The 14,593-nt window shown below is 39.4% G+C and overlaps 2 protein-coding genes across 3 annotated transcripts in view; one reads left to right on the plus strand and one right to left on the minus strand.

Moving 5' to 3' along the window:
• Positions 1–323: 323 nt before the first annotated feature.
• On the minus strand, positions 324–6,377 carry SERP1 (stress associated endoplasmic reticulum protein 1). The gene is made up of 3 exons (XM_027582605.2): positions 5,848–6,377; positions 5,468–5,543; positions 324–4,262 (listed from the first exon to the last, which is right to left on the minus strand). The coding sequence occupies exons 1-3, from the start codon at positions 5,929–5,931 to the stop codon at positions 4,222–4,224; spliced, it is 201 nt and encodes a 66-aa protein (XP_027438406.1). The 5' UTR covers positions 5,932–6,377; the 3' UTR covers positions 324–4,221.
• A 174-nt stretch (positions 6,378–6,551) lies between these two features.
• The window catches only part of EIF2A (eukaryotic translation initiation factor 2A), a 35,508-nt gene continuing 27,466 nt past the window's right edge, over positions 6,552–14,593 (plus strand). Inside the window, exon 1 of one of the 2 annotated variants that reach the window (XM_027582603.1) lies at positions 6,552–6,642. In XM_027582603.1, coding sequence (XP_027438404.1) covers positions 6,591–6,642 — 52 coding nt within the window. In that variant the 5' untranslated portion in view covers positions 6,552–6,590. The remainder of the gene's footprint in view (positions 6,643–14,593) is intronic. The other variant, XM_027582604.1, reaches the window with a different exon arrangement.

Raw genomic sequence — 14,593 nt, forward strand, 5'->3', positions numbered from 1 at the left:
TCGACATATTAAAGAGCCAGTTTGATCACCACAAAACTAGTTTTCTAATCCTTGTTCTGCTACTGGTTCACTGGCAATGGGAAAGATCACATCTCTAGGCCATAATTTCCTCAGATGTAAAATAAAGGGGCCAATCAAGATAATTTCTAAAGTTCCTTCTGGCTCTAAAATCAATTATTTTCATTCCCCTGGTTCAAACTTCTTCAAAACAATGAGAAAAGAAAACCTGTTACTAATGCCTTTAATGACACTGAAATAATAGTTTTATTTAAATTTGCAGATTTGTTCTATCTGCATCCCAAAGTAGAAGTTCACACTGCGAATAAAAGTCACACATGATTTATTCATTGAAATTTTGTAATAAAAAGAAATTATGGAGGGCACATGACTGCATTTTTTTTTTTTTTTTGGCTACCAGACTATAAGATTTTTCAACATCACAGATGAAAAGTTTTAAAACAAAATACAGTAAGATTATATAACAAAATACTTTTTAAAAATGTACTCTTGAATATGTTACAGTGGATAACATTACTGATTTGATCTATTTTTGTGCTGTACAGGAAATATCACTAGTAAATTTGTCACTTAAATTCATTTTCAAACTTAATTGCATCTATAAAAGGACAAGTTTTTTTTTAATTGGCAACATGCAAAAATTTTGAAAATTATGAGTTTTTCTAAAAGCAGAAGTAACAAGCTCATGATAACAGAAGTGTTCTGTGTGGACGTTCTGCAATCATTCCTATGGTTTCTCTAGGGTACAGTTGAGTCTGGAAATCTTGGTTCTAGTTTCTGCTCTACCTCAACTAGCTCTGTGAGAGTGGACACCATTTATCTGGTTTTACTTTCCTTTTGAAATAACTGACCACAATTATCGTCATTTTATGGTCTTTTCCCCCACCACTGGACTGAGAGATACTTGAGTGCTGGGACTCTATTCACAGCTGTAACTCCATATCTGGCACATAACTCAAAATCCACTGAATAAATGAATTTTTTATCTGTAAATTGGGGCAGTTAGACTAAACTGCCCATGTCCTGTCTATCTTTAGGATTCTGTACTATACATGCATTTACTTTGAATTAACTAAGCCCAGACGGTTGAGTTTTCCCCTTCAGCTTGGCTTCTAGCCTTTTATTGCTCATTAGTACTCTTTTCAAATTAGGACATTTCTGTCCTAATTCAACTTGAAGATAAAGCAGTACAAGTAGCTAGAGTGGGATGAAGTTCTGACAGGAAATGATTCTCTATGGGAGTGACATAGAATTTGCTGTTGAACCCAACTCCTGCTTCTTGAAGTTCTGGTTTGCACCTAAAACAGTAAGTTAAAAAACTAAAAAGGTAGGTAAAGACAAATCAAATGTCAAAACAATTTCTCGTGGAAAATTTGATGCTCTCCATTTTACAGATGCTGTATAAGCAATAAAATTTTGTTGATGATGAACCTCCCAAGAACACAATCCAGATCTCCATATTCCTTTGTGCCAGCAAAACCCCAGTAACCTCAGTGAGAACAGCTGTGGCCCCACAGCTGAAGATACACACTTCCTTGATGTAAGTCAAAGTCCATCACAATACATCCTCTTACAATGAAAAGCTTTCCTTATTTTGGAAGCCCAATTATTTTGAGTAACATTATATACAACCTAACAGATACAATGAAATCATTGACAACTCCTTGAAATGTTAAAGGTAAATGACAAAGAGTAATTGGATAATGTAGACAACCCCTCAATATTATCATACTGTGTTCAACATTGGATGACATAAAATTCAACTGGGAAAGGGAGATCCGAAAGAACTATTTTTCCGTGAATGAAACTTGGATAATGAGATGAGGGTAAATCCTAGGAAAGGAAGTATTTAATTCACTGTGCTTTTTTTTTTTAAAGATGTTATTTATTTATTTGAGAGAGAGAGAATGAGAGAGAGCACGAGAGGGAAGAGGGCCAGAGGGAGAAGCAGACTCCCTGCTGAGCAGGGAGCCCGATGTGGGACTCGATCCCGGGACTCCAGGATCATGACCTGAGCCGAAGGCAGTCGCTTAACCAACTGAGCCACCCAGGTGCCCAATTCACTGCGCTTTTAATCTATTTCTTGCTATTTATTCCCAGTTATGAACTTTTAATCAGTCTCTGGGTACTATTTCTTTTAACTCAAGTACAACATAACACTAGGCATTCTTTAAAATAATTTTCTATTAACTACAAAAAGTACACTCCGATAAGACATCTGTAAAATCATTTCCTTTTAGAAGGCATCAAATATTCAGGGAACTTTATTTTTAAAGGATAAATCAAATAAGACATAGCTTTCATTGACCCAAACATGCATAATCCATCCTTAATATAAAATGTTCTCAATTAGGAAATTACACATGAAATACAAAGGGAATACAACTTTACATATGTAAAATGATTGCTAGCTATAGCAATTCAACAGTCAAATTAATACATTGTACAATCAACAAAAAAAAACCCCGAACATCTTAAAGCCAATTATCTATAGTAAACCAGGGGAAATTCTAATATGGAATGGTTTGACTCAAAGCAAAGAATAAGGCACCTGCTATATAAATTTAGAACAGTAACTTTCATTTTTAGAGTTACAATAAAATAGAATTAGTCAACCAAGACACTGGCTTCAAAGAGGGAAACAAGTACAGCGCTGATTTCCTGGGTGAGAAAGGCAGGTAACAATGCAGATAAAAACCTGCTGGTCCAAGATCGGCTGATGCCTTCCCTATTCTTGAGTAAATTCCTAAACCTTCTTAACTGCTCCTCTCCCTCATTCTCCTCCTACATTTAGGGGTATCAGAAGCTCTGAGGTTCACACTGTGTATCAGGTAGCAGACTTCCCTTCTGTTCCTCTTAAAAGAGCTTATTTTAAAAGAGATTATCCTGAGGCAATTAACAAAGCAAACGAGCAGCTTTCATTCCAATTCATTGATACAGAGACACCTCTCAGGCTTTTTTTTTTTTTTTAATCAAGTTATGACTAAGTATTTAAATAGCCAAAACTTAAAATTTTCAACAGTACCAGAGAACCCAAAACCTGCCTTCTCACCCTTACCATTAGTAAAAAGAAACTTTGATCAATCATAACCTATAAAATTATACAACAAAGGGAAGACTATAAAGACTGATCCTTATCAGTAAATCCATTTACTTCCAGAGGGCACTTTAGTCTGACGTATCTAGTACCCTAACAAAATTTTAATCATAAATCTAGAAAATTATTTCCAAACACTAAGTAACTTTTTAATTGATGTGCCTTTTTTGGTATCAAAAGTGCTATTAATGTGCTCAGATGTCTTACGGCACATTGGACTCATCAGTATGTCCTGATGAGACACCCAGTTTTAGTAGTATTTTTCCCTAAAATGTTGTCTAGCACAGTAGACCCCTTTGATATATTAAAGTAATTCTGGTGAAATCAATGGTGACATAAACTGTCCCTGATTTTACTCCACCATGGTAGCTTTTAGTGAAAATGAATTGACTCATTAAGTTACAAAATGCTCAATCAAGTTGCTTTCTTATGGCATTTCAGGTTAGTATAATTACTCATGCAAAATCCAAGGTAGTGTAACAGAAATATTGTTAAAATAGATGTTGTAGCTGTAAGCATCTCCCTTTATATTAAGCATTTAGCTTTTAAAAAATTTAGGTGCTAAAGATTATGGGAAAACTAGGCTGTGTAGTTGTTCCATTATAAGCACTTTATTACATGACAGTTACATGACCCTATATGGGAGTGTGCTTTCAATTCAAGATACAGTAATAAAGTGCCTAGCTATATAAAAACCAAACTCCAAACTTTAAATTAAGCTAATTGCATTTACACATTAGGGTTAACAAAATCTAGACCCTGTCTACATAGACTTAATCTAATTATCTATACTGGATACTGTTTTAATAACCACATTAAAAAAAATTTACTCTTTACTGACTGAATAAGTAGGGTCCACTACTGTAGCTTAACAATCAAATTTTATTGCTTTATTCATGTGGTGCTTTTGCAAGGCACTGTGGTATGGACTAGAAAACTTGGAATGACTCGTGAAGAAACCTTGGAATGACAAATGAAGGATGATATGGAAAGTCATTCTGAGGCAGGATGCTTTACTGAATTGTTTTTAACCAGGGTATCAAACATCAGGAATGAGTTCAAGTTAAAATTCACAGGAGAATGGAAACATCTTAAGGTCAGTCACTTCACATGCCCATCCTGATACTTTGAATAATCTGGAAAATTGCTGTAAAGAGAAAGAGCAAATGTTTTAGTATGCATGCTTTGAATAAAATAGGTCTGGCAACTGATACTTATTAAGGTAGTTCACAAGAATCCAAACGCACCCTTAAAATTACTTGCAAATGCTATGTAACTTCACTGAAATAAAAAATGAAGATAAGCCTACTCTAACAACTGAATGTCTAAATTTTATTTTTAAATTTGTTTCTCTGAATTTTATTTCTAAACGTCCAAGAGATTTTGCAATACGCATTTTAGAAAGAACTTAAAGCGCCAAAGCAAACAGGTTTTTCTAGCACAGAATTATTTTGATTTATCCCCAAAATATTAAGTGTCCTTCTAAGGCCTGGCATGTAATATAACCAGGTTTCCTCATTCTCACAAAGCTGAAATTTGATCATCTTTAGGTTAAATAAATTGCTTGGCTCTTGGCCATTTATCAAGAAAGCTTCTAACTAGTAAGTTTAGGAGGCAGGCAAAGTGAAATGTTTAAGAAAAACCTCAGTAATTTTAGAATGTCAGAATGTAAAAAACAGAAACATGTACTTCAATATCAACAACTTGTATATTAAGATAATAAATGAAGAGACGAAAGGTATTCTGTAATTTGCAGAGGCAACAATGTATAATTTAACAGGTTTATCTGCTAACTTATTTTTCCTACCATATGTCAAACGTTTCTTTAATTAATCTAAAAACATTTATCTCATACATTAAGTTGCCAATCAGGTCCGTTTCCTTTATAAAGAATCAATTCTTTGCAAGAGCTTTACTCTATAAAATATACCCAATTTTGACATAAAGACATTACATTCTGGGACACGTTAAATTAAGTTCAACATCCATATACATACATCATGTTCCTAAGCTTTTTTTAAAAATGTATCGATAATGAGGCTGCAAAACATTCTGAATTCTCATTCCATAAGGGTTGTTTTGGTCTAAATTTCTTCCAACTTGATCATTACTAAGGACCTGACCTCCTTTTCTGATCTCCTGTGAGCACAAATCAAGCTGTGAGAAGTTTCTGGAGCACCACTCTGTGCATATGTGGGACAAGCAATTCGGTTCAGATGAAAGTGACTTTTGTGGGGCTCCCGGCAGGTGAGTTGAGAACTACGCTGGTAGGATTCACCACTGATGGGTCATCACGTCATCCCAAGCCCTACATCCAACGCCCTTACCCAATGGTAGCCCCCAAACACTTACCAGAACCACAAACAACAAAAATGAAGAGAGCCAATAACCAGGGTCCTACAGACGCCTTCTCTTCGGGAGCATTTCTCTGCAAAAATGAAAATTCCCTTTTCAAATGCAAAACCCCGCTCCGACCCCGGACTCCTGCAGCCTACACCTTGGCCCAGGTGGCCGGGTCCTCTCACCTCACAGGTTTCCTCTCTGTTCCCGAACCGCCAAGCTCCAGCACCCACCTTCCCGAACGCCCTCCCCCCAGCCTGCCCCCGCCAACTTAGCGTCCAGCTCGCAGCCTCGGTCCGCTAGCCTCGGGTCTCGTGGACAGCTCGACGCGGCCCTACGACCCAGGCCTGAGCCCGGGCTGCCGGACCGAGGGGCGCCTGCTCATTCCTTACCGAGGTCTTGGCGACGTTGCCGCGCTGGGTGATGTTCTTGCTGTGCTTCTCGTTGGCCATACGGATTCGCTGCTTGGCGACCATCTTCGCGGCGCCACCACCTGCCCCAGCCACCCCTTGGACGCGCTCGCTCGCCTCCCCTTGGGCCGCCGCGACGCTCTGCTCCTGGTGCCTGCGCCGCCGGAGCTTGGAGGCTCTCAGGCGGGGCGCTAGCTCCGGCCGCTGGGCCTGGGCTAGACAAGCGCTAGCCGGGCGCGGGCCGCCGACTGACTGACGACGCCGGACTGGCCGGCGGAGAGGTGGGCGCGCGGGACGACACCAGGCCGCCGAGATAGTCTTGCGCCGCCGCTCTGGCCGCCGCCGGGAGCGTGGAGTGAAAGAGGAAGGAAATGCAACGCAACAACCGTGCAGCGCTGTCCGTAGCCTCGAACTACTTCGGGTTCGGCTGCCAACGTCAGCACTGGACGGGCTCCGCCCCGCGGAAGTGCGGGCTCCGCCTGCTGAAGCCGACGGAGAAAAAGGACGAAGGCGGGCGCACGGGCCCTAGCCCAGCCCCCCGACGCTCTTTAAAGTGTTGCCCCGGAGCTGCGCGTGCGCGTTCGGGCTCCTTTTCCGCCGCTGTCTCCAACCGGAAGTGAATTGGCCCCGAGGTTTGTGATACCGGAAACAGCTATGCGCGGTTTCCACGCCTGAGGAGACGTGTAGGGGCCGGGTTTGGCCCTCGTGAACTCTGACCCAAGCGCATGGGTTTTTCTTTCCGGGACAAGATGGCGCCGTCCACGCCGCTCTTGACAGGTGAGTCCTGAACGAGCAAGGGATTGTTTTTCAGAGCAGTTTCTTTTTGTGTCTTTGCTCTTGGGGATAACCCGAGAAGCACTGGTGTCTTATCCATCTTTCTTTGTGGGTTGTGGAAGAGCTAGAGGGCCTTTTGGGTTTCTTGGTGTCGCGTGGCAGTCGGAAGTGAGGCCCCCGCCTGTGGGCTCCTGCATTCCCCTCCCTTTTGGCCCATGCATCATTCCTCCCTGTCGCTTTAGGTTCCACTGGAATTGAGGAAGGGAGATAAGATCAGGAAGTGCAAGTTGAATTTGTTACCCCGGGTGTACAACGCTGGTTTTATAAGGAACCCTTATCTGGTGACAGACCTTGTTGACAGTGAGAAATCATTTATTTCTCTAATAAGGAACAAAGATAAACAAATAACTAAGTCCCTAGAATGAGCACACATATTAAATACACCTGAACTTAAGTAATACCAAATTCTGTGTTCCTTGCTTTAATGAGATTTGTAGCGCCGAATAGAGAGAGTAGAGCTGTGGTAGAGTAGATTTAAAGTGATGAAAGTATGCTCTGGGATTGTAGCAGTGAGCATTACAGAAATGATCTAGCAACGTTTGATGTTGAAATGGTTATGAGAATTTTCGAATTTGAACATGAGAGGATTCCTGGATTTTGAAGCGGAGGCAGAGTTTATAATTTTGGAAACGATAATTAGCCTTGGACTGTGTCTGGGAAGACTGGACTACGGTAACGACTGGGATTCTCATATGAGTATCAAATAAAGAGAGGGGAATTGGGAGAGAAAAGAATAGAGGCCTTTTGAAAGTCACGAATAGTTTATATAGAAAAGAAAAAGTCATTAACAAAAAGGTTGTCTTTTTTTTTAAGATTTTATTTATTTATTTGACACAGAAAGAGACACAGTGAGAGAGGGAACACAAGCAGCGGGAGCGGGAGAGGGAGAAGCAGGCTTCCCGCTGAGCAGGGAGCCTGATGTGGGGCCCGATCCCAGGACCCTGGGATCATGACCTGAGCCGAAGGCAGATGCTTAACGACTGAGCCACCCAGGCGCCCCAAGGTTGTCTACTTTTGAGGAAGGGAATTATGTCCCCGGAGACTTGAACCTTAAAAAACTTTTGCACTTTTTCCTGTTCTGCATTTTAAAATCTTTATTGTTAAGCACGACATCCTCTCATATTAATCTGGCCACTGCAGTTCCTTCATCAGATATTTATCAAATACTGACTATAACTTGTTAAATGATTATGCCAGGCACATTACTGTTTAAAAGGCATAATTACATAATTAAATGAATTTTTTTCTCTGGTTTCGTAAAGATAACTAGTATGTTATTCACAATGCTTATTTGAACTCTAATAAAAAACAGTACATTAAAATTATCTGATAAATTTTCTCACGTTAAAAAAAAATCCTTACAGGGTCGTCTCAGTGCTTACAGAATAAATTCCATCTTGTTTAGCATAGCATGTGGAATCCTTCATAATCCGTGAAAAGCTCTTTGCATTTCCTTGGCTGCCCCCCCCATTTTGTGCTCCGTCAATATTGAACTGCTTATAAAACCCTCGAAAAATCTACTTTTTCAGTCTAGCACTATCCTGTTCCTCTTGATTTGGCTTACTTCTTTTCATCGTTTAAAATTCATTTCAAACATCATTGCTCTTTGAAGATTTTCTTTACTCTTCCCAGATGATCAGTCAGTCCCAGGCTATTTTTGTACTTCATATATACTTGAAATTTTTTTTTCCCCTTTTTCACGTAGGTTAATTATCTGGTTATTTAGATGCCTTTCTGCCTTGTTAGACTGTGAACTCCTTGGTGGCGGGGGCAGAGTTTTACTCATCCCTGTCTTCTCAGTACCAGTTACGGTGCATGGTAAACAATAGACACTCTAAATGTTTGATGGAGGAATAAATTAATAAAGGGTAATCATTTATAGTCAAATTAACTAAGAATGATAATTTTCTTACAATGCTTAAAATGCAGGACTTTGTAAGAGCTTCAGGGTTAGATAATCATTCTATTTCTCATATTCATAGAGGCCTAGAGAGATTCACATTACAAGTTGGCAGAATCAGGATTATTAGTCATTCAACGTCCATTTTTCTTTTACTTGAACACATTGATTAATTTTTTAAACATTGTTAGTATAGATATTTCAGCCAATAATAGATTCTTTTACTTCCAAAATCTTTTTTTAAAACTTAGACTCATGGAATTTTGGAGTTTAAAATAATTTGCACATTGCCCAGTAAATTTTGTTAGTCACAACTTTTAATTGGAAATGACAAAAAGCCAAAGCACGCCTGGGTGGCTCAATCCATTGAGCATCCGACTCGATTTCAGCTCAGGTCATGGTCTCGGGGTCAGGGTCGCAAGATTAAGCCTCTCGAGTTGTGCTCTGCACTCTGGGGGGGATCTGCTTGGGATTCTTTCCATCTCTCTCTCCCTCTGCCCCTCCTCCTGCTTGCATGTGTGCCCTCTCTCTCTAAAATAAATAAATGTTTAAAACAAAATTCATTCTCAGGCTAACGTTCTCCATGTTTACATTCAACCAGCTTAGCAGCCCCAAAGGAAAGCACATTTTTTGCCAGTCTCAATGCTAGCTGTCTTTGGCCTGACTTGGCTTGGCTGGATCTTGCTTATCTTTGAATCAGTCAATTTTTAATCAAATCACCAATTCTAACCCTTGGATAGTTTCCCTTGGAAAATTAGAGTCTTCTAAAAGGTGAGGCCTAGATTCCAGGCATGTAAAACAGTGGCCCTTACGTGAAACCCATATTTCTAATTAACTTGCCTGGTTGAGGCCACTGAGATAATTTATTCAAAATGGAGTCATTGTCCTACATTGATAGGTACTGCACTGGATGTAAGGGTTGGAAAAAGTATCCCATTATAATGATCACCATATCCCTGGCATAGAACACTTGTTTGTTGAAGCCTAATAGTTTTCTCATACTAACTCAGGCTTAGAGCAATAGATGGTATATGAGTATCCAGAAAGGCTCCTAATTTTTAGAAAGATATTATTTAAGTACAGTATTTATTATTCTTGTTTTTAAACAGTTTTTCTGTGTGAAACTCTGGCATTTATTTGTTGCTTTACTGAAAAGAGCCGTTCACATTCTAGGTTTTTCTTCCTAATAGAGCATGTTTCCAGATCCCCTTTAATTAAAGGAGAAAATCATTAAAAACAAGGGATCATATCAACTTTCAGTACACTATATTAAACTGTCTACATTGTATTCAGTGTTTCACATTCAGTCATACTTCTAATTAAAATGAATTCCTCATTAGAAAGTCATATATAGAAAAGTTGTTTTTGTTATTGAAAAGAACTTTTGAATCCATATTTATTTTTGCTTTTATTAACTTGTAATATGGTTTATGTTCTGTTATGAATCTGATTTTGTGTGTCTTCGAATGCACTTTGTATATCCATTTATTCTGGTATAAGTTACTCAAACTGATTAAATCCAGTAAAGTATCTTAGTGGTTCCAAAATGTTTTACAGCACTTTTTCATAGATATGCTTCTGTGTAAGGAGATGTGAAGTAAAATATTTGCTTTAAATAGTGATTTATATGTATGAAGGAGACTGTAGTGACTCAGTATGATTTTTATGATGAATTCAATTGATAATTAGTTCCCCTAAAGTAGACGTATCTGTTATAAAGAATATAACCAACAGTATCACCAGTTTTAAAGTAGCTCTGGTTTACACTTTTGTCTCATGGACTTTGTTTTTACCTTAGTACAAAAATCTTGATCTATTCAATTTTTTATTTTAATGAAGCACTTTGTTCGGTATTCCCAAGCAAATCTATTCTTGAGAAATGTTGAAAAAAATTTTTTCCAGGGACACCTGGGTGGCCCAGTTGGTTAAGCATCTGCTTTCGGCTCGGGTCATAATCTCAGGGTCCTAGGATCGAGCCCCATGTCGGGCTCCCTGCTCAGCGGGCAGTCTCCTTTTCCCTCTCCCTCTCCCTCTGTGTGTCTCTCTCAAATAAATAAAACCTTAAAAAAAAAAAAAACAACTTTTCCCCAAACTTTTGATTGATTTAATTTCTTGCCATATTGTGAACAATCATTATCAAAAATGTTTTTGTTTTTTTTTAAGATTTTATTTATTTATTTGTCAGAGAGAGCAAGGGAGCAGGAGTGAGTAGCACAAGCAGGGGGAGTGGCAGGCAAAGGGAGAAGCAGGCTCCCCCATGCGGGACTCCATCCCAGGATCTTGGGATCATGACCTGAGCCAAAGACAGAGGTTTAACTGACTGAGCCGGGCGTCCCAGTGATGGTCTTTTAAAAAAGCCTTATAGGGGCGCCTGGGTGGCTCAGTTGTTAAGCATCTGCCTTTGGCTCAGGTCATGATCCCAGGGTCCTGGGATCGAGCCCCGCATTGGGCTCTCTGCTTGGCAGGAGGCCTGCTTCTCCCTCTCCCACCCCCCCTGCTTGTGTTCCTGCTCTTGCTGTCTCTCTCTCTCTCTGTCAAATAAATAAAGTTTTAAAAAGAAAAAGAAAAAAGCCTTATATTTTGATATAATTTAATACTTACAAGAAGTTGCAAAAACAATAAAGGGAGTTTCCTATGTACCCTTCACCTAGCTTTCTCCAATGATAATATATAACCATAGTACATTATTAAAACTAGGAAATTGATACTTGTACTGTAGTATTTACTAAACTATAATCCTTGTTTGGATTTCACCAGTTTGTGTGTGTATAGGGTACTATGAAATTTTATCACATGTAGATTCATGTAGCCACCATTGTCAGAATATAGAACTGCTCCATCATCACAAAGAAGATGCTACCCTGGGGCGCCTGGGGGGCTCATCCAGTTAAGCATCCAACTCTTGATTTCGGCTCAGGTCATGATCTCAGGGGTGGTGAGGTCAAGCCCCGTGTCGGGCTCTGCCCTGGGTGTGGAGCCTTCTTAAGATTCTCTCTCTGCACCCACCCCACCCCACCCCCCACTGTATGTGCACGCTTTTTCTCTCTCTAAAAAAAGAAGAAAAAGATGCTGCCCTTTTATAGTCAGATCCTCCTTCCAACTCTAACCATGGGCAGCCACTGATCTGTCCCTCAATAATTTTGTCATTTCTAGAGTGTTCTATAAATGGAATCAGAACATACAACTTTTGGATTTTTGTTTTAAAACTGTTATTTAGAATGTGAACATATGCGTGTTGAAAAGCAGTTGATCAATTTGACTCAAGATTTTGCTTCTCCAGAAACATACTAAAACCAGGAAGTGAAAACCACATGAGACTGAATGCTACTTGAGTGACACTCAAGAGTGACACTTTTCACACTAACTTTTCTGTCAAGTGTTGCCTTTTAAGATTTTGAGTTAACAATCTGTATGAGAGAGTGTGGGTTAAGTAGTTTTTGTTCCTCACTCCTGTTCTGTTTTAGTCCATTGAGTCTCCAGTAACAAAAATATCGTTGAGTGGGTGGCTTAAACAACATTTATTTCCCATACTTCTGGAGTCTGGGAAAGTCTACTTCAAGGTACTGGCAGATTTGGTGTCTGGTGAGAGCCTACTTCCTGTTCAAAGACAGCCATTGTTTGCTGTGTCTTCATAGGGCAGAGGGGCAAGGGAGCTTCCTGGAATCTCTTTCATAAAGGTGCTAATCCCATTCCTGAGGGCTCTGCTTTCCTCATCTAATTACTTCCCAAAGGCCTATCTTCAAATACCATCACATTAGGGATTAAGTTTCAACGTATGAATGAGGGGGGTGGTAAACAGTCTATAGTAGATCCTTTGGAGTTTTCCACCTGTCTTAGTTTGGTATGTAGTCAAATAGAAATTTTGGAAAAGGAAAACCTTGTACTGGTTGCCCTGAATAGTCTGAAAGTTCCCACTGCTGTGGTCAGAAGGCTTCATGGGTTCTGCAGTATACCTGCCACTTTAGTCCAGTTGACCCTTGAACAACAACATGGGTTTGAAATATGCAGGTCCACTTACATATTTTTTTTAAATACAGTACAACATTGTAAATGTGTTTTCCTTGTGATTTCCTTAATAACTCTTTTCTGTAGCTTATTTTATTGTAAGAATATAATATATAATACATGTACAAAATATGTATTAATTGACCATTTATGTTACCGATACAGGTGGTCAGCTGTAGGCTATTAGTAGTTAAATGTTTGGGGGAGTCAAGTTAGTCACGCATTTTTGGTTGTACAGGATTCAGCACCCCTAACTCCTGTGTTCAAGAGTCAGCTGTATAATGTACAAAAACTTTGAATTTCACCTCAAGTAAACATTGTGGTTGGTGATAACAGCAAAATGAACAAACATAGAGGACCAAGGTCACTAGTTACAAGTTCATCAGAACACAAGCTGAGATCAGGTCGATAAAGCTTGTTTTACTTTGTTTTTTAAAGATTTTATTTATTTGAGAGAAAATGAGAGAGAGAGCATGAGAAGGGGAGGGTCAGAGGGAGAAGCAGACTCCCTGCTGATCAGGGAGCCTGATGCTGACTGGATCCTGGGACTCCAGGATCATGACCTGAGCTGAAGCCAGTTGCTTAACCAACTGAGCCACCCAAGCGCCCAAGCTTGTTTTTTCTTTTTTGCCAGTCACTTTAGGCCTATGTTCTCAGGGCCAGCAGTTAAGACAACAGAATGTGGTTTGATTGCATCATCTTATGGCACATTTTCTAATTACACTGCAGCTTCATTGGGGCTTCACTGACAATACGCTGTTTTATTTTCCTAGGCTTGTATGTAAATTCTGTAAGAGAGCCCTTCATGTGTTAAATTGCTGTAGCAGCTTGTGGGAGGGACCTCATTAGGCTGACACAATTTTATGTAACCTAGTAATAAAGTGTAATCTGGTAACTAAAATCCTTACTTTGGTAAATTCACTTTTTATGAATCTCTCAAATAAATGTTTGTTAAAACCATTATTATAGTATTAAGAAATGAATGGCCTATTCTAAATGCTAATGTGTCGTACATGATATTACGGCAAATGATTTGGTGATGAGAAATAGCACTGTTTTGCCTGTGTAGTAAGAGAATTTTGATGCTACACTTGATCTTAGCCAAAAAACTGAAAAGCAGTTGAGAATTTTGATGCTAGAGAATTATAGTTCATAGTTTTAAAATATTGTAGGAAAACATTTTTTGGCACAAAATGTTTTCTAATGTCATTAGAGATTCTTAAAATAGATAACTTCAGTGTTTCATTCAAGACGTAGCAATAGACTGAGCTCCTTTGAAATTACTGCCTTGAGTGCAGTTATGGATTCATTTTTTTATTATTATTTTTTAAGATTTTATTTATTTATTTGACAGAGAGAGAGACAGCGAGAGAGGGAACACAAGCAGGGGGAGTGGGAAAGAGAGAAGCAGGCTTCCCACCAAGCAGGGAGCCCGATGCGGGGCTCGATCCCAGGACCCTGAGATCATGACCCAAGCCAAAGGCAGTCGCTCAACCAGCTGAGCCACCCAGGTGCCCCTGGATTCATTTTTTTAAATCCCTAATGCCTAGGACATAGAGCTGTGCAGCGACCAGATCAAATAGAGCCTTGTAAGCCATGTAGTGTTAGGAGTTTAGATCTTGATATATGCAGAACACTTTGCTAGGCTTCATTCTTTTCAAGGCCAAATGACCTGTAACAGTTTGACAATTCAGTTTAGTGCTCTGCATGTGAGGAAACATGGTATTGACTTGGGTACTTGTGGATATCTAACAAGAAACTCATCATTTACTTATGTGTTTATTTATCTTCCGTCCCTCCACTAGAATGGAAGCTCCATGAGGGCATAGATTTTTGTCTTGTTCATCAGTGGTTCCTTTCCTTAGTAACTTTATAACTTTAAATTACTTACTTTGGGACTGTAAGTTATATTACTTTCAATATCTGAAAATTGAGCTAGTTAATTCTCAGGTAGAAAATCAGTATTATGAGAACTGTCCCTTGAGAAGG

Source organism: Zalophus californianus, chromosome 1 (assembly GCF_009762305.2).
Source record: "Zalophus californianus isolate mZalCal1 chromosome 1, mZalCal1.pri.v2, whole genome shotgun sequence".
NCBI lineage: Eukaryota > Metazoa > Chordata > Mammalia > Carnivora > Otariidae > Zalophus > Zalophus californianus.

What these genes read in the sequence shown, in the direction of transcription:
- SERP1 (XM_027582605.2), bottom strand. Translation starts at nt 5,931, where the DNA reads ATGGTCGCCAAGCAGCGAATCCGTATGGCCAACGAGAAGCACAGCAAG. An exon ending in GCAACGTCGCCAAGACCTCG is followed by an intron (nt 5,544 to 5,847) that starts GTAAGGAATGAG and finishes TCATTTTTGCAG; the next exon opens with AGAAATGCTCCCGAAGAGAA. An exon ending in TTTTGTTGTTTGTGGTTCTG is followed by an intron (nt 4,263 to 5,467) that starts GTAAGTGTTTGG and finishes TTCTCTTTACAG; the next exon opens with CAATTTTCCAGATTATTCAA.